The sequence below is a fragment of the Nelusetta ayraudi genome, unplaced genomic scaffold (assembly GCF_046127955.1).
Source record: "Nelusetta ayraudi isolate G7.1 ecotype Tasmania unplaced genomic scaffold, CSIRO-AGI_Nayr_v1 ptg000002l, whole genome shotgun sequence".
Classification (NCBI taxonomy): domain Eukaryota; kingdom Metazoa; phylum Chordata; class Actinopteri; order Tetraodontiformes; family Monacanthidae; genus Nelusetta; species Nelusetta ayraudi.
The window spans coordinates 6,049,507-6,075,483 of NW_027466052.1; the positions used below are offsets into that span (position 1 = coordinate 6,049,507).

At 43.8% G+C, this 25,977-nt stretch overlaps 2 protein-coding genes across 2 annotated transcripts in view; both read right to left on the bottom strand.

The window, feature by feature from the left end:
- uacab (uveal autoantigen with coiled-coil domains and ankyrin repeats b) overlaps nucleotides 1-16,139 on the bottom strand; it is a 34,387-nt gene extending 18,248 nt beyond the window's left edge. The window contains exon 1 of the mRNA XM_076019550.1: nucleotides 15,783-16,139. Coding sequence (XP_075875665.1) covers nucleotides 15,783-15,830 — 48 coding nt within the window. The 5' untranslated portion in view covers nucleotides 15,831-16,139. The remainder of the gene's footprint in view (nucleotides 1-15,782) is intronic.
- A 1,768-nt stretch (nucleotides 16,140-17,907) lies between these two features.
- On the bottom strand, nucleotides 17,908-24,658 carry LOC142884099 (mortality factor 4-like protein 1). The gene is made up of 12 exons (XM_076019562.1): nucleotides 24,463-24,658; nucleotides 23,954-24,000; nucleotides 23,744-23,811; nucleotides 23,046-23,132; nucleotides 22,826-22,906; nucleotides 22,648-22,673; nucleotides 22,362-22,450; nucleotides 21,564-21,665; nucleotides 21,354-21,442; nucleotides 20,584-20,756; nucleotides 20,420-20,504; nucleotides 17,908-18,498 (listed from the first exon to the last, which is right to left on the bottom strand). The coding sequence occupies exons 1-12, from the start codon at nucleotides 24,500-24,502 to the stop codon at nucleotides 18,417-18,419; spliced, it is 969 nt and encodes a 322-aa protein (XP_075875677.1). The 5' UTR covers nucleotides 24,503-24,658; the 3' UTR covers nucleotides 17,908-18,416.
- Nucleotides 24,659-25,977: the final 1,319 nt, after the last annotated feature.

Here is a 25,977-nt window from a genome sequence, read left to right on the forward strand (position 1 = left end):
CAGCTGCAGAAAATATCCAAATGGTCATGTGATAAACAGAGTGAGGGTGAGAGAGCAGTATTGCAAAACGCTCAGTGATAGTGGCGGTATCCAGTGGCGGGCAGCAGTCACTGATGTGGTCTCGTAAGGTTTCAAACCGCAGGGACGATAGTAAACGGACGCATCTGCGCGCCCACATTAAGTCATGAAATTTTATCCCCTGACATTTTATGTGCAAATCAGACAGGCATTTGCTAATGTGAGAACTTTTGGAGACATGTCAATTTAGCACCAGAGTTGCCTGGAAAGGTCGGTCGTTCCAAGTCAATACCAAGTATTCAGTAATGCTGTTTTACAGGCCATAAGTAATTAAAAGAAAATAAGCAGGTGAAGGAAAGGAGCACACAGCAAACATGCAAGAAGACCATCTGACTGACTAACCACCACGTCAGTGAACCTTCTCATTTATCAGTGACGCCACAGTGGTAACTTGGTAACACAGGGACTTCAATAACTGCATGCAGTATGAATTTCTGGGTGACAAGTTGATTCATTGGTGCAATTCATCCCCGTAGTGAAAAGCCAAAAACTCTTTCTGTATCCGGGCAAAGCAGAGGCCCAAGGAGCAAGTTCAAATACCAGCGGCCTTTCGAAGAAATCAGCCAAAAAACTGTGATGAGTCAGAGCTGTGGCTCAAGAAGTGGCTCAAAAACACAGTTACATCTTATCGTTGCCTCAAAGATAAAAAAAAAAAATGCGACTGGAGGGGAAAAAAACAGAAGATGTATTCTGAATATAATCATGTTTGGAGTGAGCATGAGCTCATGGCGCAAACTAGGGAACAGTGCTTGTCAAACAGATATTTTTCCCTTATTCTTCGTTTCAGATATTAAGCCGAGTATACCTTACAAGTGCTTGTCAAAGAGAACATGCTGGGTCTGTCCAATATTACACCCATTTTTTACATTTCACTTCAGAAAAAGAGCTGCACACATGAGCATCTAAACTAAATTGGACCATATTGGTGCACTTTGTGTGACATGGGACCTTTAAAGTGCGATTCTCACCTTCTCACTGTCACCCTGACACCAGTGCGGGCTCTGCTGGGACTGCTTTTGTAGTTTCACCCCCCCCCCCCCCCTCCACTGACCACAGACCTGTGCATGTCACTGTCTGAGCATGTAGACGGTAGATTTGCAAGAGCGAGGCCTCAGGGGTCGCGCCAGACGGGCTGGTGTTGAAGGCAAGTGGACAGTACATATAGGAGGATAACAACTGTGTGAGGGAATATGTGGAGAAGTGGCAAAGCGACAGTGCAAAGCACGCTTGCGGCGAGTGTGTCGCTTGGGGGGCAATGCTTGACGCTGCCCCCTGGATCCAAGGGAGGCATCACTGATGGTTGGGACCAGGTGTCCGCAGAGGAGAGAGGCGGCTCCGCTCCTGGTATGCATATGAGTCACTTGACGCATATCTGGTTAGCTGCTAAACACAGGACCACTCTTGCTGGGCAGAGGACGGACGGACGGACGGGAAGAGGGAGCGGCGCCCTCTGGTGGCGAGGACGGCTCTATTGCCCCTATTTCTGTTTGTGGATCTGCCGGCGCTTTGCTATTTGAGCATATATTTACATACATGCAGATACAGATTAGTTTTTTTTTTTTTTTGATGCATCGTCTTGTGATACATTGAGCTAGTATTGAGGTCACATGATCTGCCTTATGTTGCTGCTACTTGCTTCATGAAACACTCACACTGGCAGTTCTCATAGTTTGTGGAACACTGTGGATTAACCCGCTGCTATACCAACACTTGATTTCTACACTAAATCCCTTCATCTTCCTTCCATCATTGTGTCCTTTTCTTTTAGTCTCAACTGATCGAGCACACTATACACACTATATTCACAAAGAAGAAAATGAATAAACCACTCAAAACAAACAAAACCTCAGTTTGAAGAACAAATGTCAACAAACAGGCCAAATTTAAATAATAAAGTACCATATAAAACACAGTCTTAAAAGAAATACAACCTCGATACCTTTGCAGTTGCACAGTTCAACTTCAGGTCACATACATTCTATTCAAATCCAGTTTAAAACCCATACAATGGCGTTGAAACCACAGTAAAAGTGCATTTGGTGAGTGGATTACTGGAAGTTCTCCCCAGACCCTCAGGAAACCTCCAGCGTGTGTCCTCTAACTCCCCGAAACCGGAGCGTAGCACGTCCAGCTGCCGTGTCACACCGTTTTAGATGACTCATGACCCAGAGGGCAAAGCTGTTCCTTGCTATTTCCTCCTACTTCATTCAACCTCCACCACGACAAGCAAACAAAGTCTTCAGGAGACCGAGGCATGCGACCTTTGCTCCAACCAACTTCCCAGAATGGACAGTCTGAAAATGACTCTCGAGAACAGGAAAGTCCCAATGTAGTTTTTGAGAGACAGTTGGAGACGGTCGCTGTAGTTTGTGAGTGATAAGTCAAAATACTGCAGCGACTCCCGATGCCAATCTGGGTGATATGACTATTATTGAATTTGTGCAAAGCAGAGCGGAGCCACATTAAAGAGATAAGACAGGAGGCGAGAGACGAGTTACTCTGGATTTAAACACACACTGATACAAAGTGTGCTGCATTTTTCTCAAGTCCAAACCATTATTCCTTGAAAAAAGGACATTTTCCAAGGTGACGTGCAACTAAAACAGAAGAGAAAGGCAGAGTGATGACGGTCCAATTTTAGAATCAATTTGAATCACACACAGACTCGCAACATGTGGTCCTTTTGTTGAGAATGTAAATCAATAGAATAAAAGGAAGAAAAAAAAAAAGAGCTTTAAAAACTTGGAGCTAACGTAGCCACATAGTCTGAAATTAACCGTTCTTAGAGTCAAACAAATATTCCCCCGAGGGTTTACTAAGCCATCAGTGTGGAACTGTGGCTGAAATACAATTTTCCTGTCAGCATGGAGAGAATTTTAATAACCATCATTGGAATTGTGTCCTGCAGCAGGGGAATTAAAAGGAGGGTTATCGGCTTTAATGCGGCTGGAATGGCTGATAACAGTACTGCAGCTCTGAAGATGAGACAGAGGGGGAAGATCTGGGCAGACGGCAGGCCGTGGGCCAACGATGGTAAACGTCATCAGGTGGCCTGGACAGTTTTTAACCAAATGGAGAAACACTGGCACAGATGTTCACTGTGGCAACTGTTGCTAAAGGTGCTTCATTTAGAAATAAAAACAATACACGATTTGAATGCCACTAGAAACAAAGAGGAGGAGCCAGGTCGGAGAGAAACGACGTCACAAGCGGTGAGAACTCACTGTGATTCTTCAATCTTCTCTGGCTGAAGGGACCGTTGTCAGAAATAAAGGATGGCGCTTTACATCTATGCTCAGATAAAATGACGGGGGTAACGCTGAGGACCGACACAGCAGGAGTCTTTCACCCCGACAAACAGCCTCCGGTTCTGATTTGGGGAAATGGGACAGGTCTGGAGCAGCCTGGTTCTTGGCAAAAGAGTGTAGAGGATGATTTTTGGTCGCCTGTGCGCACGCACACACAGAGCAATGTGACCTGTGGGACAGTCAAATGCCGAAGAGAACAAAAAAAAAAATCAATTTCCAAAAGCATTTTGCAAGTACAAAAAAGTAATTTTACCAAAGAATTAAAAAATGAAAAAGGCAGCGCCTCAACATTAGCAGCCTCACAGCACCACGCAAAGGAGACGACTTTGAGGACTGCAAATTAGGAGGGCAAGTGATTAACAAAAGAAGAGAGAGAGAGAGAACAATACGGAGGAATGTGTGACGCGCTCAGCAAAGGAAGTCGATCTCTGGAAGCAAAAATGACTCAGAACAGACAGAACAGGTAGTAGGAGGAGGAAGAGGAGGAGGAAGAGGAGGAGGGAGGCGGCAGGCAGTAACATGCCCCTGCAGTTAAATCCCTCACTCACCCACTCTGTGGCTGGTTTCACAGCAGCAGCTCGACCCAGACACGTCTCCCTCCACATCACACACAGAGCCACAGGAGTAGCAAGAAAATCGGAAGAAAAACAATCGAACCGTTCCAACAACACTGTCGGACTTCGGACCAAAGCCTGCTTTAGTTCTTACAATAAAATATAGACAAGGCGATTGCTAAATGCAATTTAAAAAAAAACAACAGAAAAGTCTACAAGTACCGTGTCACTACACTGTGTCATCAGCTTGACAATGTGCAGCACAAGTCCAAATGAAAATGGCTGATTTGTTTCTGTTAAACAGCCACCACAAGCACTCAGAGGGGGGGGGGGCAGAGTGTTCCATGTATGCTAATGTTCTGACAACCCTAAAATGAATAAACAGATAGACGGAATAGTGACTGTTTGAGCCAAAGCCTCTTTGCACTCTGTTACACACTAGACCGGTCTCTCCTTATTGGCTCTGGAAGTCTAGCAGACTGGGAAATTGTTCAGATTTTGTGAAAAAAAAATTCTGCTTTCTAGATGGATGAATTCACCACATGGGGCTGCCCCGCTGGGAGACTGGCAAGACGAGGATGTGGAAATGTAGAAACATGGGACATTCAAGTTGCCTCCTCCTCCTCTCATCTGGGAGAAATAGTTTCCTTGCACACTTGCACGCAATATGAAAAAGAGTGAACAGGCATAAAAAGTCAAGAAGTAGGGGGAACTCATCTGAAAGGTGGAGGACACGCACACACACGTGCACGCAGTGTGTGTATATATGTGTGCACGTGTGTGTGTGTTCGTGTGTGTGTGAGTGAGTGAGTGAGTGTTGAGCAGCAGAAGCACAAAGATTCTGCTGATGAGAGACAAACCACTATGAGACAGCTCAGACTAAGCCTCCTCCCTGTGTGTGTGTGTGTGTGTGTGTGTGTGTGTGTGTGTGTGTGTGTGTGTGTGTGTGTGTGTGTGTGTGTGTGTGTGTGTGTGTGTGTGTTCTGCAGCAGTGCGTCAATACCAAAGTTGGCTGCAGCCCACCCAAAGTCAGCGCAAAACTTAAGTGCCTCTTGCATGCTAATCCAGTGCACAGGACTTTGACATCGCAAAGATATTCGGAATCAGCAGTGAACTGAGGTGAGGAAGAGGAGCAGAAGGAGGAGGAGGTGCAGCACCGCCAGCGCAGCAGCACGGGAACACAGACTGGCCGCGCTGGCCAGATGACCTCATGGCTGCCCCCGCGGAGCCAGACATTAATCCTATAAACACAGAGCGTCACGCTTCCACCGGCTTCGCAGCCAACACAACATCCACAGCCTGAAACAACCTCTGCTTATCCCGTCTGAGAGTTCGCCTCCCACAGCGACGGCGGACAAAAAAACAGGAGGACGGTGCTCGGCCAGCTACGTCTCCACAAGGCAAACCCAACGTTTCATTCGAAATCCCCAGAAGGAGGAGGAGGAGGAGAAGGAGAAGAAGAAGAAGAAGAAGAAGAAGAAGAAGAAGGAGAAGGAGAAGAAGAAGAAGAAGAAGAAGAAGAAGAAGAAGATTTTTGATTTTGAAAAATAACTTTAATTGCCGCTCTTATTTACATTCGTCAGCAGAAGAAGATGAAGAAGAAGAAGAAGAAGAATAAGGAGAAGAAGGAGGAGAAGAAGAGCCGTGTTTCTCGTTAATGAGGCGATGTGAAGTGCAGTGATGTCACAGTACAGCGAAGCCGAGTGGCTACAGGGAGAAGCCACGGTGGACAACAGCAGGAGGAGAACAGAGAGGAGGGGATTCATTCCAGGAATCACGTTCAAGTTAGCAACAGTTTGCTTTTTCCATCCAACAGTTTTTGTGCATTGGCTCCGTTTTCTATAAAGACAGGGGAAGTCTTTCGGAATTTTCCATGCAATTTCCAAATTTGATATCCTTCGAAGGCAGCGTTTTTGACAGGTCAACTAACGTGACCTGTCAAAAACCAGAGCAGGAAGCTAAAGCCAAGAGGCTGGCGGGTAGATCAATATTTGAGTGGAAGTACTTCAAAAAACAGAAAGATGTGAAAGTTGGTTTAACATGGCAAGAGGCCTCCCATGTGGAAGTATTTACACACCTTAATCACACATTTAAAGAATGATTATGAACTTTAACATATTTTTCCAGTTTTGACTGGCAGGTTTCCATTACTAGTCAGTTCTGATGAAATATTAATTTCACCCAGCTTGTACGTGAAGGGCGGGGCTATTTCTATTTATTTTTAATTTACTTTAATTGCCATTAGAATTTGGTGTGGGTCCTATGTTTGCTTCCTGACAGCACAGGTTGAGCCACTTCTACGCAGCCGAGTTCTGCGAGAGTGACTGCAACAGTTTAGGATGCGAGGGTCAGCTGGAATCGCCCTTTGACTGTGACCCGTCGCAAAATTCTCTGTACGACGTCTTTTCCGACGCCGTCAACAATGCACCCACACACACACCCTCCATATACACCTTCCGAATTTCTCTGCGTTGACATTTTGTGAACTCCAGTCTCCCCGAAAGACACAACAAGGTTGCCTCCACAATCCAACTGTTGGCCCACACGTTTTCTCCTTCAGTGCTTCCGACTTTTAACAATGGTCCCAGTTGTCTGGCAGTTCAATTCTTGCTCCATTACACAAAGGAAGCGGCGGTGGTTACTTTGGCGCTGATATGAGGTTCCTCTGAGGTTACCTCCACAAAGGACCCGCTTCACTCTGGGTATTCATTGTATGGTATTGGTATTGATTTTTGAAAGCAATTCTCTGCGGTGTTTCCACTTCGGTTCTTTGCTGCACTTCTGGAACCGGTTTGGACTTTTTTCGTGGCAAACTACGTTCACCCCCTCAAGGAGGGGTGCAACAGCTCTATGCCCCTATTGTTTGCACGCTTCAGTTATCTGAAGTTGTCTTGCAAGGATTGAACCGTGATGTTTGACATTATTTATACTTCAAACAGGACGGTTGGAATTAAACACACAGGTCATTCGCTCAGATTAGGTCCATTCGTTTAACGGAACGACTACTGCAGTCCTAACATTTGATTGATAATTCTAAGGGGCCGTTTACACGGAGACAGATTTTTTTTTGAAACCGCACCTTTTCAAAAATGTCACCATCTTCAAAAAAAATTCCCGTTTACACGACTGAAAACGAAGTAGTACCTATGGCTGGCCTGGTGTGGTGCCGCAAAGTTTTCATTGTGTTTATTTTCACTTTGCACACAATCCACAATGGATCCATGAGCACTGTGTGTTATTGTTCACTATTGTTTGCAGTTTGTTGTAGTGGAGGCTAATGGGAAGACTGCAGGCTGAAGAAAGTGTGAAAAAAGGCTCACAGCACTGCAGGACTGCTTGCAAAAAGTTTATAACGTGACGTACGTTTCGAGCAGTGGGCTCTACTTCAGACTGCAGGCTGGTCAATAGTAGCAGTAGCAAGTCAGTTGCCCGACGTGGTTATTGTTGTTATGAGTGGTCGTCTGCACCTGACGGCCGCTCAGGTTGCAGGGCTGGGGGAGGGGTTTAGAGCTGTGACATCAGCGTTTCCTAAAAAGATCGGTTTTTGGCGTTTACACAAAGCCGGGCAAATTGGATCTTTCAAACTTATCCACCCTGAGGAGCGTTTTCGAAAAAAGTGCGGTTCCGGTCTGTACAGTTTCAGTGAAAACGCCGGCCGAACTGACTAAATAGTTGTGCGTTTTCAGAGAAACCTGTCTTTGTGTAAACGGGCCCTGAGTCAACCAATCTAGCCTTCAGAAAAACAGAACCTTTTGTAATACAAAAACAAGACACTGAAATGAATGCACAAATCTTTAAACTGTCAGATTGTTATTGTGAAAGAGTTCTCATACTCGGCTGCCAGCATGAGACTCCTTCAGGCGCTGACATTATGAGTCTTTTTTTTTTTTTTTATCCATTAATCATTTCATTTGACAGCTCGTCAAAATAACCTTTTCGTTTTTATTTCCCTTTCAATTTCCAGAGAGCATTTCGACTTTGTCTCCAGGGGGTGCCAGTTGTGCACCAACTTCAGAAAGCTGTTTGGCTTCAAGTGCTTTGTTTTGGTAAGTGAATAATATGAAGTCCACATACTAAGTCTACTTCTAAACAAGTATGCAGTGATATAAGAAGGTCCAAATAACAAGCTGATGGTAATAAAATTCAAATACCAAATTGGGAGTGACAAAACAGTGAAGTGAGTTGAACTGAGGTGATGCTGTATAGACCGGTGATAGCAGCAGTCTGGGTTTAATTGTCGTCCGTGAACGTTCTCTTGTCAACAGACAAATCATTTTGCTCAGATAGGCGCCTGTCAGAATGGATTTTGAATTAGTCTGACCTCAAATTGGCAGAGTGCACCACATTACAGCCACTCTAACTCAAAAAGTAAACAAAAACAAAACGCTTTGAAATTAATGGGGGTAGAAAGAGAGGATTTTTCTAATCCCACAGCCTCTCGCCAATATCAACTCAGGGCTCAGAAGGCCTGGTGGGTGTCTTCAAGCTGAACCCTAAACCTGATGAAGGAGGCTTCGAGTTAATAATGTTCAGTAGCTAATCAGCCCTGGGAGGCTGCTCAACAGCTTTAGAGAGATTCCTGAGGGCTTTAGGGAGGTGAACTAAATGGCACACCATTTATTAGATTTAAATGACAAAGACACACTGCAGAGTAACTGAGGCCATGACTGAGGTCTGGCCGAAAACTCACCTAGTTTGTTTGTTTAATGGCAGCTATGGATCATTTTTTTCATTTTTTTGGGCCAATGTGGGCACGACTAGAGTGCCCATTGTGGAACCAGACAGCTGACTGCAGATGCACTGTGCACGGCCCCCCCGCTGAGACTGCAAACACGACATTGGCTGCTTTCCTTAATACACGGCCTCAAGGAAATCCCATTAACAATTGTATATTTGGGTTTTAAAGAACTTAACAATGTCTGGCACACTATGTAATCTCCCCACAACGGGAGATGAATGCCATTATTTGACAAGCATTGATGTGTTGGAACACATCCGTGTGGTGAGCTCATCCGAGGACTATTTCAGTAATTTCATCAACTCAGCCCTGTATTCCAGGGCAGCAGATAGTGATCACTGCCCAGGGCCTGGCCACTCCCACCTCCATCCCCACCCTCCCTTTGTTAAAACAACACCGGAATCAGAGGCGTCTCATTCTCTGACAATACCCCCCCCCCAACGCTTACTCATCCCAGCCCTGCTCTGTGTTTTGTGAAATAACACCAGTCCCAGGGTGGAGGAGGCTCTTATGTTTCACTCTGAACACATGGCAGCTGCTGCTGCTGCTGACTATGATGATGATGATAATGAAAAGGGGAAGAAGAAGAAGAAGAAGAAGAAGAAGAAGAAGAAGAAGAATTTTTGATTTTTACAATCACATTTATTTACAAAGTACAGGCTAAAAACTTATGCACCTTTCCTAACATAAATAAATGATTAAAACAAAGAAATAAATGAACTAAAAAATAAAATAATGAACAACAACACAAAATCAAAAACCAAACCAAAAGAGACAACCCATTCAAAACAAAACGAAATAAAAATAAAAGTATTAAATGAATAAATACATAAATAGACAAATAAAAATAAAAACACACACAAAAAAACACAAACACAAACACAAATCAAAAGCCAAAAAAAAAGAAAACATTCAATCTTTTAGTGCATCAGAAAAAAATAACTTATTGTTTAAAATAGCACACAAAATATTCTTGTGGCACCAGATTTTTTGGAAAGCGTCATGGTCTTTCACCATTTTAAAAAAAGAAAACTCTAGGTGGATTCGGGAACGCAGGTTACGGCGCCACACCATTGTTGCATCATCGCTACCGAGACATTCTATTTTATTTTTCCTTGAGATGTAAATTGCCATTTTCGCTTCTCCAATAATAAAATTTAAAAGTTGCCACATTTCTTTGTTTTTTTTGCTGTAGCCCGTACCAAGAAGAAGAAGAAGAAGAAAGGACACGGAGTAGGCGACTGGCAGCACAAAGACAGAGCTGAAGTGGTTTCTCAACCGTTCCAAAATATCAGATCCTCAACCATCAATGCCCCGATAATAGTGAAGCAATAATAGCTTCCATTACTGAGAAACACATTTCCTAAAGAGCCAATGAGCAGTTCAATCTATGAGTAAGGTACTGGGCTTGGAAGTGGAATATCACAAGCACTCAGGCAAGAAGGAGGCAGAAGAAATCTCATCTCAAACTCCATTTTTACCACATATTAGCTTTCATTCATTTCACTTCATTATTAGACATTCATTCAGACAAACGTTCCACACAATGAAGATTTTTATCTATTAACTTTTCTCAACATTCTTACGCGACGAAAAACAAGATCTAATTTGTCCAAAGAATAATGAAATTCTGAAGATGTGACGAGAAAGTTACATTAATTATAATACAATAAAAGTGGCTATGTAATTCTTTGTTTTGTAAATGACCTTTAATTCTTAGAAATTAACCATTGTGATCACTGAATACAATAAAAGGCTACTTTAGAAAAAAAGGGAAAAAAAGACTATCTTGCATCCTGGACAGAACAGGCAGATAGCAGAGACCTACTTCAGTCTGTGATTTGATTGCAGCATTTTGTCGATTGAAGAGCTGCCAGGAGCAGAGATCATTTCAAAGTTAACCATTTACAGGGTTGGAGGTGGCTGGTATGTCTCTAGGTGACAAACCTTGTAAAAAAAAAAATAAAGGAAAGCAGAAAGTCCGAAATCTGTTTTCTGGCCCATTACGAGCCAACTACATCTTTGCGTCAACTACAAGTGGCACATTGCCACCCCCCACCTCCACCCTCCCACTCCCAAAACTGTAAGGAGATCTGCCCGTGAACATGAAAGCAGATCTCTGTTGTGTTTCCATTGGTCAGCGGAACAATGACAATCCTTGTTGGTATGCAAGCAAAGAAAAGGAGAGGGAAAACTCTTGTAAAGAGGAATTAAGATTGGGGGAAATGCCGACACAGTGGTGCAGCGGTTAACACCATCACCACACAGCAGCAAGGATGAAGGTTCCAACTTCTTGCCCGTGGGCCTTTTTGAGTGGATTCGGGTTCTCCACTTTCCTCTCACAGTTCTTGCGATAAACTGCCGACTTGTCCAAGGTGTAACCCCGCCTTCGCTCCAAGACCACGGCTCCAGGCTCCAGAAGCCCCTGCACCCCCCTGAGTGCAGGAGAAGCAGTGATAGAAGACAGATGGATGCATCAGCAGTAGCAAGACGCGATCGCGTTGCCATCAGATCTCCGAGACATTTGATTGGAAGCTGCTACCTGAAGCGGGACTTTGCAGTGACCTGTTCAGACAGGCTCAACTTCAGTCTGCAGCAAAACTAGGCAGTGGCTCTTTGAACTGCTGCAGCTACAAACGCAAAACTAACGCAGGTGGAAACGCCCCCCTAATATAATACAAGTCTAAATGCATCCACACAATGAAGCTAAATTTGCCTGAGCGGTACACAAAACCACCTGGTACCATTATGCTGACAGGCAGTTTTTCACCCAAGCAGAAAAGCAAAAATGCAAATGTCCAACTTGGTTTTTATTATTGTTGTCTGGAATCAATCTTGAGCAGCACTACAGGGAGTGCTTACCGCCTCCCAAACATCTGACATGATTAACTCTAAAGCCAGCGATGTATCTGAGGTGTGGCACGGAATGGCTTTCCTTTCAACTTCCATCGTCTGACAATTCACCAAAGACAAAAGCCAACACATGACTCATACAAGTTCATATTTGGCATTGTCGTCGTCGCAGCAGCGTCTTCTTGCTTCTCTGCTCATGAAACATTGAAGAGAAAATTATCTATTGTTTCATAAAGTGCCTACACCCTCATTTCCACGCAAACGCTTTCTCTCCAAACGCCTCTCTTCTTCTTCCAGCTGCAGCTGCATGCGTGATCTCCAACATGTGCAAAAGCCTCAGTGGCTGGCAGAATGTTAAAGAGCAGAGCATGCTGATTTAGTTTGTGATCCTTTTTTTTATTAGTGCGGGATTAATTCGAGGTGAAGTTAGGGTTAATCTGCAGTGCACCAGATTTTACAGTGACTCTCCACTGCAGAGCATCCAGTCACTGGCAATCTGTAAAATAAAAAAAAATCAAAGAAAGCAAAAAAAATTGAAAAAAGGATGAAAAAAAAAAGCTTCAAAGGCAGCACAAGAGCGTCAGCCACAGCAGCTGGTCATGCCTTCACGCCTCCAGCCTCAGTTACACGGATAAGTGCAGTCGGCACAGCGCACAAGACGAGCCCCCACCGCAGAGGGAAGCCAGCCTCACATGTGGAAGGCAGTTTTCATATCTTTTTCAAAACTGAAATCAGGTTCAGCCGGTTCTCGGGTGGAAAATGCTGGAAGACACAACGGTTCCCACAGGCTATGAAGGGCACCGTTTGAAGGAACTGGCCAGATGCTCTGTGGTTGTATGTTTTTCGCCAGGGAATTGTGTTTTGCGTTATGACAGGCCAAGGAGGAGACACAAACAGGCAATCAATGCGAACACGAGGAGCTGATTCAATGAGCGCGATGGAGTGGAAGCTCTCTGGCACTTGATGAAAAGACTCTCTTATTGTGGCCACACAAGGACGAAGATCCTTCTTCAAGGATGAAGAATCTCATCTTTTGCGTCTTTCTCGTTTCTCCCCAACAATGGAGGACAAGCAGTGCCAAGCACTTCACATTGCTCTGAGACCCGAATGCTTTGAAGAAAAAACAAGACAATGCATTCCAGCACAATTACAGTCAATTATGTTTACAATCACCTAGTGGAAGCTGCTCGGCTGTGTGTTTTTACTCTGCCTGCTCCTTGTTCACCTGCTATGATGAAATGGTTTGGAAGGTGACGCAACAGTGGTCCAGGGATTCCTCTTAATACCGAAAACAGAATTTCATCCAACTGAATCGATTCCGGAAAAGCAAATGTTGAGCATTTTATTGGTTGATTCCACAAGTCGGCGACAGTGGATCGCTCTAGTCGAGACTCAACTGCTCTTTCAATGAGAAAAAAAAAAGATGAATAAAACCTCACAGTCTGTGTATATAGTCTGAATCCTTGAATACGGATATTTATAGGCTAAAAGCTTCAAGACAGCCTAATGATTCCAAAGCCAATCAGTGCCCTTTTTGTAGTGATGAATGCGGAAGCTAAATCGAAAAGTGTTTCCAAATACTCAATTTCAAACTTCATGGGCAACAATAAACAGAAATTGGAGCTCTTAATGGTGCAATACCAAACTCAATAATACCCATAATTCACTGAATACAGTCATTACGGAACAGTTACAGAACTAGAAGAGGAAGAGGACCCGGCTTTATGTTTGTTAAAGTTCGTCCAGGTTTCCGCCGTTGCCTTCACTCCTCTCCCACCCGAAAAACGTGGACATGATTTTTCTGCACATGCAACTGACCTCTTGAGAGCAAAAGGGGTTGAGGCACACACCTAAAACATTAACATTCTTTTTGTTGATCTGATGTTGTGATACATGGCATAAGTTGAAATCAATTAAAATTTAAATGTTCACCGCTCATGGCTGAATGGTGAGAAACTATCAAGACGGATACAAAACCGCTTCATTCATGAAAGACTGTTTTCTGGCTTTTAAGGCCACCATTTACCACACACAGCTCACTTTGGCTTTGTGCCTTTCACATGGTAATTGCAGGGATCTGAAAACAGAGAGCAGAGCCAAACACCCACTGAGGGCTGAACTGTGTAGAACGGTCTGCTAAGTAAAATTCAGATCAGCTTTTGTGGCTTTTACGACTCACTTAACATCTGCGGGCCACTGGACAGATATTCTTCACCGTTTCGCAATTTTACAAGATTTTTCATTCTGCATTCTTGGCCGTGTGTGCAGTACACGCATGCACACTTAAAAGTCCAAACAAGAATAACTGTAACATTCCTGCAAAGGCTTGTGCTGTTTCCATGGTGCCGGTGAGCCTCAGCGGCTAATTCTAATCTATACCACAACAAAGAAAGTTTCACGGGAATCAGGGCAAGAAATATTCTGTAGCCATTAATGACATAAAATACTCAAAGAGAATTTACTAGGACAGAACTGCAACTTAAAAAAAAAAAAAAAAAAAACTACCCCCTTGTGAAAGACTCTGTGAAAAGTATTGCAAAACCTGGAATATGTTTGTTTCTGGGGGGGCTGGGGGGTGAGGAAATGCTTGGCAGCCAGCAGTCTAAAGCTTTGGATGGTTTTCTGTGAACACCGTCAGATGAGAAACATGTTTTTCAAACGCATTCAGTCCTCAGTTTCTGTTTCAACCAGGGCCTTTATTGTGTACTGTTATGAAGAGGAAATGGTCTTTGTTTATTGACTAATACAAGTCATAATAATAACGTCCATTCCATAAGAAGCAATTGAATGATTCACACTGCATGTTTATTCAGGATCCTTTCACTTCTCTTGTTAAGAAATCCTTTAACAGTCAGTTAATATTTTTTTTGAAGTACACCAAACCATGTGAAGTGCAGGCCAACACCAAGAAACAAAGCTGACCTTCACAAAGGTTATGGTGATTTGTTTTTGTTGAATAGGCAGTAGGTCACTGGGTATTTGCAATCATTTCTGAGCGTGCAGGTATTGGGAAAGTTAGAAAAATAAAAGAGGAAGGACAGAGGGGTAATTCATGGGTCTGATCTTCAAAACATAAATGTCAAATATTTTTCCTTAAGGATAATAAAGTGAACATGGTAAAAGGTCCCATATGTCCATCCAGTTGAGCAATCGTACACAACTCAATATTGAAAAACTCAATAGAACCTGAAGAAACAGCATACTTCCCTTTGCTCATCTTGCAACAAAAAAAAATCAAACGCCTCCACTGCGCCCTGCTACAAATGATGCTTTGTTAGACTTTTGGAAGGAGACACAAACAACATAGCCATGACACCATCAGCGGAACCAAATCCTCTCTGTAAGGGTTGGTACTACGTTGTCAAAGGAATCACTGCGGTATCCGTACATTGTGTGACATCACAAAGGGATCGTTTCCAGACCATTGTGTTCAAGCACAAACAATTTCCGTTTATTTCATTCAAAACGTATTTTTTCACTCCTCATGGAAAGCAAGCGTTCTGCAAGACATTATGAAAGCTGGCATCTAATACTGGCCAGTGGTGGCATTTGCTCAGAACTTGAAACCCATATTCAAACTGCCCTCGAACACAGTACTCTCAAAAGCTCTTTATTCAGCAAAAGCACAGTCCCAAAACTGATCGTCTTCGACCAAAACACATTATCAGAGTCGTTTCGCTTTTGAAAGCTGATGTGATTCATTCCACTATTGACAAAGCAGGACGACAACACTTATTCGCAATGACAATTAACAAGTCTCTGTTAATTGTTCATTCAGTTTCTGGGGGTCATTGCGATACAGACGAAACCTTCGCCATAACGACATAAGCTCTTGTTTGGACCCAAACGGGACTTCCATAACAATTGATCTGTACGGATTTATTTCTTCCCCCCCAACAGACCGTGATTTAATCAATCAAAGCAACCAAACTAAGACAGTCGCGGGGTCGGGATGGATCACTGGAACCCCTGAACATGGATGCGAGTTTGACTGTGTCAGGTCGCGTCCAGGCAGCGCTCCCACACAACAAGAGCAGGTGGCGGCCAAACGGCCAAACACCGCCGCCGCCGCCGGGGTAACAAAACCAGGCGCAACGTGGTCGCGAAGGGCGGGAGGTGTCGGGTTTGCGCTCAGTTTATCACCGCGTTCTCAAAGAGATTTAACACAGAGAGCTGAGTCAAGTGTATGCGACTGGAGGAACTCTGGCAAAACTTAAGTGTCGTTACCTCGGGGGAAAACAAGCAACTTACTGTGATGGTAACTTCGTGCTTCTTCAGTCGATACTTGAGGCTCTTCATCTTGAAACGTGCCGGTCCCTGGTGTCAAAAGTTCCCTCTGAAGAATACGTTCATCGAGAAGACTAAATCTTAAAAGAAAAGTCAGGCGAACTAAGTTTTCTCGGTCCCTTTTTCCCCCTTAGAGCGAGTTTCACCTGACGCCTAACCGCAGAACTGGGCTCACACTTTGATGGACAGTGCCGCCAGTCAATGAAACGGATGCATGCGCGGGCCCATCACTTCTCCTCCAATTGGCTGCGTCTGGTGGGCGGGACTTCCTCGTCCTGGGAAGTTGGTAGAAGTTGTAGGAGGCATCTTGGGACGGAGCAGGAAATCAACCTGGCGTGACGTATGGCTCACCTGAAGACCGCAACACTGGGAAGCAGCAAACAACCCGGAAGCAGCTGCCGAGAACTCACTGCGACCCCCTTTTTTTTCTCACCTGGGCGCGTTTGTTGTTTACTATAAACAGACAGCACCCAGTACTTTGGATCAACACTTGCAACGCAAACCTCGTCTATCCAAATGTTTTTCTCAGCGCTGGTAAATACCAGTTTTTCGAGTGACACCCTTTCATTATGAAAGACCTCAGCCTTCATAACACTTGTTCCGTGTCGAGCCACTCAGCCACCACACTCAGACAACTGACAGCTAGTTTTCTCACACATATTTGATATTCTAAGCTGGCACAGTATAGACACTCCTTGCAAAGATTTGTAAGAATGTTATTTAAAAAAATATATTTTTTTTTTCAATATGGAATTTCTTCTTTTAAATGTAGTTTGTCTGTGGTTTATTTTAAATTGACATTTAATTGTTTTTACGACCTTTCTTTTCTTTCTTACAGAGTAGGCAATAAAGTGTTTACTGAGCACTACTGTGATTAACAAGATTATATAGAATAGAATAGATTTGAATCTGTGTGTAAGCTAAGAAAAAGCCCATTAAATAAATAAGCAGTCTTGTACATGAAAGAAAACTATCTGATCCAACCACATCCTCAGATGTAAACAACCGATAAACAAGTGTACACAACTTTTAGTGATCCATCACTTTCAACACAAAGGCTTTTTTTTTATGTTCTCTGCATATGTTCTCCAAAGCGGCACTTAAATGGCATGTACCGTGTGCATGGTAAAAGGAAGGTGAGAATGCTGCCCCCTAATGGGCTAAATTTTAAAAATGCTAACAGGCCATGGCAACGCTTCAGGGTGTTATAAGATTGTTATGGATCTCCTGTGTTTTCAAAAACGCTCCTTCGCTCCTGTTTGTTCTGACGCCAGGGTGTGCTGTGTGTGCAGGGTGGTGATGAAAGCCTGTGATTCTGGGGGACTACAACAGGTTGAGGAATACGTAAAGCTGGAAATGAGCCCTTTAAAAATAATTGTCACATAAAAAATAAATAAGTAAAATAGCCTTTTACAGTTGTTTAAAACACTGCGATGTGGTAATATTAAGCTCGGAGACTCCGCTACAGTCATGCAGCCTCTTTGGGCCAGGGCGCAATGACTCACTGACCAGTGAACAGAGTGGTTTGTGATTACATATGAACTAAAGAGCATCCTTTTACTCCATGTCTTGTAGTGCTGGTACACAATTCACATTTGTTACTTTGATTTGCTGGTGATGTGGATGTTATAGATTACATTAAAAAAAAAAAACAATTAATAGAATTAAGTATATGTGTTATGTGAATTGTAATTCTAAAATTTCCTTTGAGCTTTGCATCTTTTGCCAATGTAACAAAGAAAAGACTAGTGCAGTGAATACTTGGTCCTGGGTGAAGGTGCACGGGGACCTTCCAGAGAACCATCATAAATCCTCATGCACATTATAACCCTCCTCGACGTGCCAGCCTTTCCCATTAAATGGTCATAAGCAATCCAGCCATGACGCACGAGGCAACCGAGAACGACTTCCCCTACGACAAATTTAGTTGCACAAATGCTATTAGTTCGGTTTGTTGTTGCGATCACGTATTTCTATCTCATGGAGACTGACAGTCCAGTGGGCTTCACTTGAATGGCAAGAGCTGCTATTTGAATAGTTATGTTTTTCTATTCATCTTCACACTTTTACTTTGAAGCCCGGCATGAGATAATTATTTCTCTACGATAAAATTGATAACGCGTGTCGCTTTCTGCTCACTTATGAATTAAGCACACTTTCATATGATTCCTTCAGCCATTGTCAGCTGTTAATGCTGGATTACTGGAACACAGCAAACAATGGTCGGATTGTGTGTATGTTTTTGTTGTTTTTTTTTACAAATCATTACAAATGCACAAGATACAGATACAAAAAGACATGGACTGCTGAGAGCCGGCCAGAGGGACCGGCTTCAAATTGCACCTCATTTTTCAGAAGAATCACTAATAAATACAGACATGCAACAGTGACAAATATAGACGGAATGCACCAAAACACACCAAAGAGCTGCTTGTTAAGACAGAAAGTAACTTTTTTTTTCCTTTTATCCCAAAGTGACAGGAGCGAGTTGAGCTGTGACGAGCTCCCAAGACTTCAGAGGGACGACACGTCTCACTCCAGGTGAAAAAATGTCAACCGAAGCTCTGCGCAAAAGAGGCTCTCCTGGTTATTTCTCTCTCACACAGCTTTGCGGTGGTACTCTGGGGGCGCCACTTCATAGTCGCTGGCACTGAAGAGGGTGGCGTTCTTCACCAGGTACCTGCAGAGAAGCGAGAGGTGGTTGTATGTCAGACTATTCCAACACCTGGTTAGTGATGAAGGTGCAATTCAACGTGTTCCTGACGGCAGGAACAACAGAATGAGATCAGAACAGATCCATAGAAAACAGCATATCAATCCCTCTGTTTACAGTCACCTGTAAAAAAAAAATAAATAATAATTATACAGTTTTTTTACTTTCCTATTAAAACTGGTGCTTTGTTGGACTTTTCACATTCTTGGATGGGAACGAAAACAAGGCGGTCTCAGAGGGCAGCGCCAACACCTGGCTGATGGTGATTAAATCAGCCCTTTGTGACATCACAAAGCAGTGACTCGCCAATGTTTTCTGGGAAAATGAGCGAGCAACAGAAGCAAAGGATGGACTGATTTCTGGGGACTCAAACCACGAGGAAGCGTTTGTCTGCATCCCTCTGCTCAGAAACACAGAATCCTTGATGACAACTGCAGCCTTTTCTTCTCTTTCTTTCCGGCCGATATTTATCTTCTCCAGTCGGCACAGGAAACTTCCAACGCAACTTTTCCCTCTACTCGACAGACCGACTATCTGTTATAATGCAGTCCACAGCTTTAAGGTCTTGGGCAGCCTTGGCCCGAGAGACGTTTTACACTCACTGACCCGATGCGTGTTTTGTTGATGTAGCCCAGCTGCTGAAAACACGTCTCTGCAAATGTGGCACTTTGTGTAAGTGGCGAAAAGAGCTTTGGTGCAGAATCCTTGGAAGACAGTGACTTTGTGGAGCCTGACGTGGGCGTTCTTCAAGTTTATAACTTTGTCTGTTTCATGGACAGCATTCGGCGACACGGTGGCGCCGTGGTTAGCGCTGCCGCCTCACAGTAAGAAGGTCGTGGGTTCGATTCCGGGGCCCGGACCTGGGACCTTTCTGTGTGGAGTTTGCATGTTCTCCCTGTGTCTGTGTGGGTTCTCTCCGGGTTCTGCGGCTTCCTCCCACACTCCAAAAACATGCATGTGAGGTCAATTGAACACTCTAAATTATCCGTAGGTGTGCATGTGAGTGTGAATGGTTGTTTGTCTCTATGTGGCCCTGCGATGAACTGGCGACTTGTCCAGGGTGTCACCCTGCCTTTGCCCTAAGACAGCTGGGATAGGCTCCAGCAGACCCCTGTGACCCTGAATAGGAATAAGCGGGTATAGAAGATGAATGAATGATGAATGAATGGACAGCATTCAGGAGGGCAGGAATGTGAGGACGCGCCGGCTTCTCAAAAAAAAATCAATTCTAATGTATTGAATGTTATAATTGCACAATCTAAGCCAAGCAGAGACAATTTTTGCTGCAGATAAAATGACAATGATGTCTGCAAGCACCGCTCAACAGCTGAGATAAAAACACATCTATTATGAGCGAAGTCGGACATCACATCAAATATTGAATCAATGTTCATTTCAGCTTTCCCCCTTTTATCATTCACATGCGTGAAAGAAGCAGAAGCACCTTGTGTTCACCACAATGTGTCTTAATGTAAATTAGTTTCCAGCTCACAAAGAGAATAAATCATTCATGTCGGAATTAGAAAAGCAGCACCTTTTCTTTTCCGTCCTTAAAACAAAAATATTTTTTAACCTTTTATTTTTGAAGGATTTCTTCTACCTCACACAGGCTCCACAATCCAATAAAGAACCATCGATTCCTTTGATTTGAGATTATCTCCTAACGGTCACAGAGCGGATCAGCCCGACACTATATATTACTCCCACACGGTCGCGTAAGAAAATCAATGCCGCAGCCTTTCGTTTCAGACAAACTCCGAAACCTCGGGCACTGCGAGGCTGCATTCATGCGGACGCGGATGGAACATGACAACATGAGACTCGCATGCGCGTGGCGTGCGGTCTCTGGCGGCGCGGCGCAGTGCAGTCCGTGCGTGCGCAAACTTACTTGAGGAAGTCTTGGAGGTAACTGAGCAGCAAAGCCAGACTCTTCTCATCCAGCGGCGTGTAAGCCAGCATGGCTCCAATGCGGACTGGAAGAGAAGCGAAGAGTGAGGGCCGTGCGGCTCAGTGCGGGCGGATGTGTGTTCCCTGTGTTGCGGGTTTCCCTACCGAACAGGCGCAGCAAGTGCGGCGCGCCGTACACCTGCGACATGGGCGTGTCCGGGCGCTCGCTCAGGACCTCGGCGTACTGCGGCCTCTCGAACTTGTACAGCAGCTGAGTGCCCAGCATCACGTTGAAGTACTCTCGAATGCCCGCCACCACTTCATTCACTGCGTACTCCCTGAGGGGGGGAGGAGAGGGGGGACCCGTCAACACATTCTCCCGCAGAAACCAGCGCCCGCCCCGTGCGAGCGGCTGAACAGGAAGTCGCTCACCCGGCGCAGACGCCTAAAAAGTTTGGGACTTCCGCAGTGCCACTTCACATTGTGCCTCTGCAACTCACGTGATCTATTTGGCCAATCAGAATGTCACTTGCAGACACGTCAGCCAATCAGAACGAGCTGAGACACGGCAGCACGCACGGCACTGTGACGTCACGCTGGGAATAAACTCTTTTCTGGGGATTTTCTGGCCTTTATCATTTTTTCAATCGACCGTTTATCTGTCATTGTAGTGTTGGCTGAGTCTTCATGGGTCTTGATCAAAAATCCCCAGTCCGTCCAGTCCGAGACGAGGCCGAGTCCCTTAAAAAGCGGTCTTGAGACCAAGACCAATCTCCACTACAACACTACCGTTTTCACAGGTCCAACGTCGCGCAAAATTCTTTTGCCAAGATTTATCCAAGTTTATCTAATTGGTTTATTATGGATTTCTGGATGGATTGGATTTCTCGCCATTCACTTACAAAACAATTGTACTTGTTGGTTTGTATTCTTACTTATTGTCAGAGTTCCCTTTGGATTTCTTATGGTTTGCATAATCCTCCAGGATGGTTTCCACGTTCTTCTTGGCCGGCAGATGAAACAACTGTAAGCAGGATGGAAGGATATGAGAGATTAATGCCTTGACCTCGTCTGCATTATAGAGGAAGGCCACTTTGTTTTAGCCAGTTTTGTTGGGGTTTTTTTTGTTTAATTTCTCAGAAAACCTGCTTCTGCCGGGTTATGAGGTCCCAGTCGTCCACCAGCCACGGTTTCAGCTCCTCTGGGATTTTCACTTTCACCTCCACGCGGTTTGTGAACATGTCCTCCTAGGCAATGGAAAATAACACATCCGACTTGTTTTGTTTTTTTTTGTTTTTTTTAAAGAGTTCAATTTGAACCAGCAAAGTGAATTTACCTTTGGGGTATCGTCTTTTAGTAATGGAAAATTGTGAGAACAAAAAGATAAATGGAAAAGGATTTGTTGAAAACACGGCATGCTTGAAGGCTTATTTTAAAATTGAAGTGTGTCTGACCTATAAAAAAACAAAACACTTTACACCTTTTTACAACTTGGCTAGAGGCCTCATTATCTTTGTCGTGCTTACGTTCAACCACATCCCCGAATCAAGACAATTTATTCCTATGACTGGAAGTACTTTTGTGGCAGCAGAACCCACTTCTTCCTCAGACGCTTGATATTGTCTTGGTGTGCAAAGTGTCTCGCTGCTGTGATTCAGCGTGCCAGCCTTTCCAGGTCTTTTCTGCTGTCTTGGGTAATAAAAAGCATTTAACCCAGAGTAACATTCAAGCAGGACTGGATGGACAACATTCAAATGAATAAAGGACTTTGGATTCAGGGTCCTTAATCATTTAGTTTTGAAATAATTTTGGTTGGGAAAGGGCACTGTGACACTTAAAAGGCCTTTGTGGGAACTTAATTTAAAAAAAAAAAAAACAACACACAACGAGAAGCAACCAGTAGCAGTGAGCCCAGTGGCCCAGCAGTGGTTGAGGTCACATACACTCTCCACAGTTGGATCAACCCGAGCCCTCTTCTTCCGCGGTGGCTGGGGCGTCTCTCCACTGCTGGTGCCTTCACCAGGACCTGGAGCTGAGAAACAAACAGTCCAGTCAGTCCAGTTGATCAGAATTTTGCTGTGACATGATGGTGACACAAAAATGTAGAGTAAAATCTGACACAGGGGTAGGAAAGATAACATTGTAATAATAATAATAATAATAATAATAATGATAATAATAATAATAATAATAATGATAATGATGATAACTTGTAAAGTTTGTTCTTACTTTTTTGTTTTGCCTTTTTTACTTTCCTGCAACAGAAAGAAGAGCTTAGAAGTGAGAGTGATGCGGAAGAATCACAGGGGTGACTGCATTCTTGCGTGTGTAAGCTCACTGGAACATTGACAGTGCGATATTTTAACAATGTGTTAAGTAAAGGTTGGAAAGCAGGAAAGATGCTCACAGATCAACATTTTTCTGCTGCACAGCAGCTATCTTCTTGCTTGGTGCTAAACCCCTCATCTTTCCCTCAACATAATGATCCCTGGGAAAAGAAGAACAGGCAAGAAGGTGATGGTCAAAACATGACTGAGCAGTACAAGACAATCTAAGATAAAAATAAAGTTGACCTTCATTCGCCGCAAGACTATGAAATTTCAAAGAATGGAAAAAGAAAAACTTACTGATTGGCCTTTTGAAGCTCTTTTTGTTTTGCAAGGTTGCTGTCCACATATTTGAGAACTCTGCTTTCAGGAACCCATTCATCCCAGCTGTGACAGGAACATGAAAGAGAGCAGCGAAGATGATGACAAGTCCATCGGAGAGGCCATAGATTCAGGTCACACCGCACATAAACCCTTTCATGGTAGCGCTACCTGTGTGAGGACTTTATATACACTTCCATTCATTTGCCATTCTTTTGTATGGCAAAACCCTTTTGTTAACGCCAGCCTTAGACGCAGCGTGGCTCACCCTCACCTTAAAGGGTATGGTGGCCCTGCCATATGATAGCAGTTCACTTCGAAATGTCATGGCTCTGTGTGGCATGTAACAATGCAGCAAACTTGCACATCCTCAGTGGCCTTTGATGCCCATAAATTTCCCGCTTGTTTTTTCGTATGGTCCAACACGCAGAATATTGCAATTTGCTCTTTTAACCTGACTTCAATTCATACCTTATCTCCAAATTTATCTAGAGATATTCAGCCTAAAATGTAGCGACGAAGCCTGTGTAGACCAGGATGAAATAAACAGCTCTCGCCCTCCCAGTACAGGTAGAACATCAAGTATTCCGCATTAGATAGAAAACACAGAAAGACCAACAAGAGAGAGAGAGAGAGAGAGAGAGAGAGGGGAAAAAGAAGCAGCAAAATATGCTCACTTTTTGTTCCATCCGCTGTAATGAATGAAGTATTTGATCAGCTTATCCTTTATGTTGATCTTTACGCACTGAAACGCAAGAAACCACAAAAACGCATCAATAACGAGTGAATATTTAGGCTTTACTTCAACACACACACACACACACACACACACACACACACACACACACACACACACACACACACGTCAGGGCAGCGCGGTAACGCACCTTTGCTTCATAGAGCAGTGGCCCATGAAAGCACAGGACTCTTTCACCTGGGAGGAGAGAAAACACAAGTGAAGATGGAGGGAAACGAGGACACATGAGACAAACACCAGCAAACAGGCGTAAAAACTCGATAAAACCCGATAAAATATCCTCCAAACCACCTCGGAGGGACTGAAATTGTTTCTCTCGAAACCCCTGCGTGGTATTAAATCCTTCGTACACAGAGGTTTGGACTCTGCACAACGTAAACAAAAGCTAGCTAACGGTTAGCTGCATGCTAACATCTGTTTTACACATTTATCTCTAGTTAATACTCGTTAGCGTTAATATACCAGTGTTTCGGGACAGTCTGGATAAATCGCTGACGTTTGGTGTGACAGGGGCCCAGTCTCCACCCCTGGACACCACTGTTTTTAAGCCCGGGCATCGACAACAACAAACCCGCCCCCCTTTCACAGGCGCGAGACGGAAGATCAGCCGTGTTTTGTTGCTCTTTTTTCTCCACCGACCTTCTTGAAATTTAGGTTTAGGGTCCTGTTTTGGCGCCATTCACAGACTCAGCTGATCGGATCCCTGGGTGATCAAATCCGTGCATTGCCAGTGCCCATTTCTTCCATACACAAACACCCCCGACATCGGAGCCAAAGACAGAGAGAAGCCGCGGATGGCCTGCCTGCCGCTGGGTCACCTGACCGACGATGACCCGGAGCCTGTCGTGCGGCGTTCATGTACTCCTCCTGTGGCTCGTACAGATAAACATTTCTTCCCAGGCATACACGCGATGGTCCGTCCTGCATGGCCGCTTCAGAGAATATTTTCCTCGAATGACTTGTGCGAGGTTTTTTTGTTTTGTTTTGTTTTTTTGTTTGTTTTTTTTGTTTTGTTTTGTTAGAAATTTGAAATAACTTCTAAACTATGAAAATTTGTCTCACATCGAATATTTGGACTGGAGAATTTTCAGGAATAACCAGAATATTTTAGAGATATAAAAAAAAGTAAAACTTTTGAGTTGCACATGTGTATGTATATTGAAATGTTTCATATGGATAATTCAGTTCTGAACACGTTTGCTGAATCCAGTGTTTCTGTAGTGAAAAAGAAACCACAATCCTGTCTTGATTAAAGACTGTTTTCCCAGAGTTCACCTATGTATTATTCACCCCAGTTGTTGATGAAGACTCTGCTTCGGCAGCTTGAGTCATCCTGGTGTATTTACAGGCTGTGATTATATTTACGGTGATATTTTCCTTGATCACGTATGAGAGAAGCACAAAAAAAAAAAAGTTTTTCTTTGTAAATTCTTTTGATGTGATGTTGTGCGTCCAACAAACTGGCGAGTTTGAGTGGCCTTGTAAGGCCCCGACCTCTGCACAGAGTAGTTGGAGTCTGGGGCAGCATGTGAACATTTTTGTGGCGGTTCCACTCAACTGCCAGGGATTCTCAGAGTTTTCTGGCCCTAAACTACGTTCTGAACAAGACAAATTCTCATGAGCGCTGAACTCACTGAGGTTCACAAGTGTGATTTGAAACCTGTGTTTCCACCAAATTAATGGCGTCACTTTCATTTTTTTTTACACAGCTAAGAGTCTTAAGTTTACGTTTAAAGGGTGCGTGAAAATGAGTCAGTAAATCCTTCAGACACCCATGTTATTCACTGTTTTCCCCACTATTTCCTTTTATATTTTGGGACAAATGAGGTGAAGATAAGCAGTACTGTAGGCCGACAATTTCAAAATTGCAGATGTGGGTCCAGTCTTCCAAATTGGACTTGTGTACTGAGACCAAAAAAGTCCCTCAACAACTGTCCCTGGAGACTTCATCATCATTATGAATCACCCTTCACAGTCCCATAAACATATTTTGTTCCCTTTGGAAAATGTTTATTTCTTGTCAAACAAGTTAAAATGGAAAAAACACACTTTGTGAAATAAGCAATTACAGATGAGGGACTGCATGTTAAAAGGATGGAAGAATCATTTAAAAATGTCAGAAAGATGCAGAGGATTTGGAATAAATATCAATCT

Excerpts from the sequence above, each read along its gene's own strand:
- LOC142884099 (XM_076019562.1), bottom strand. The coding sequence starts at position 24,502 with ATGGCGCCAAAACAGGACCCTAAACCTAAATTTCAAGAAG. Across the intron at positions 22,451-22,647 it reads AAAAAAGGCAAAACAAAAAA|CTCCAGGTCCTGGTGAAGGC; the intron begins GTAAGAACAAAC and ends TTTGTTTCTCAG. Across the intron at positions 21,443-21,563 it reads TCATAACCCGGCAGAAGCAG|TTGTTTCATCTGCCGGCCAA; the intron begins GTTTTCTGAGAA and ends TCCTGCTTACAG.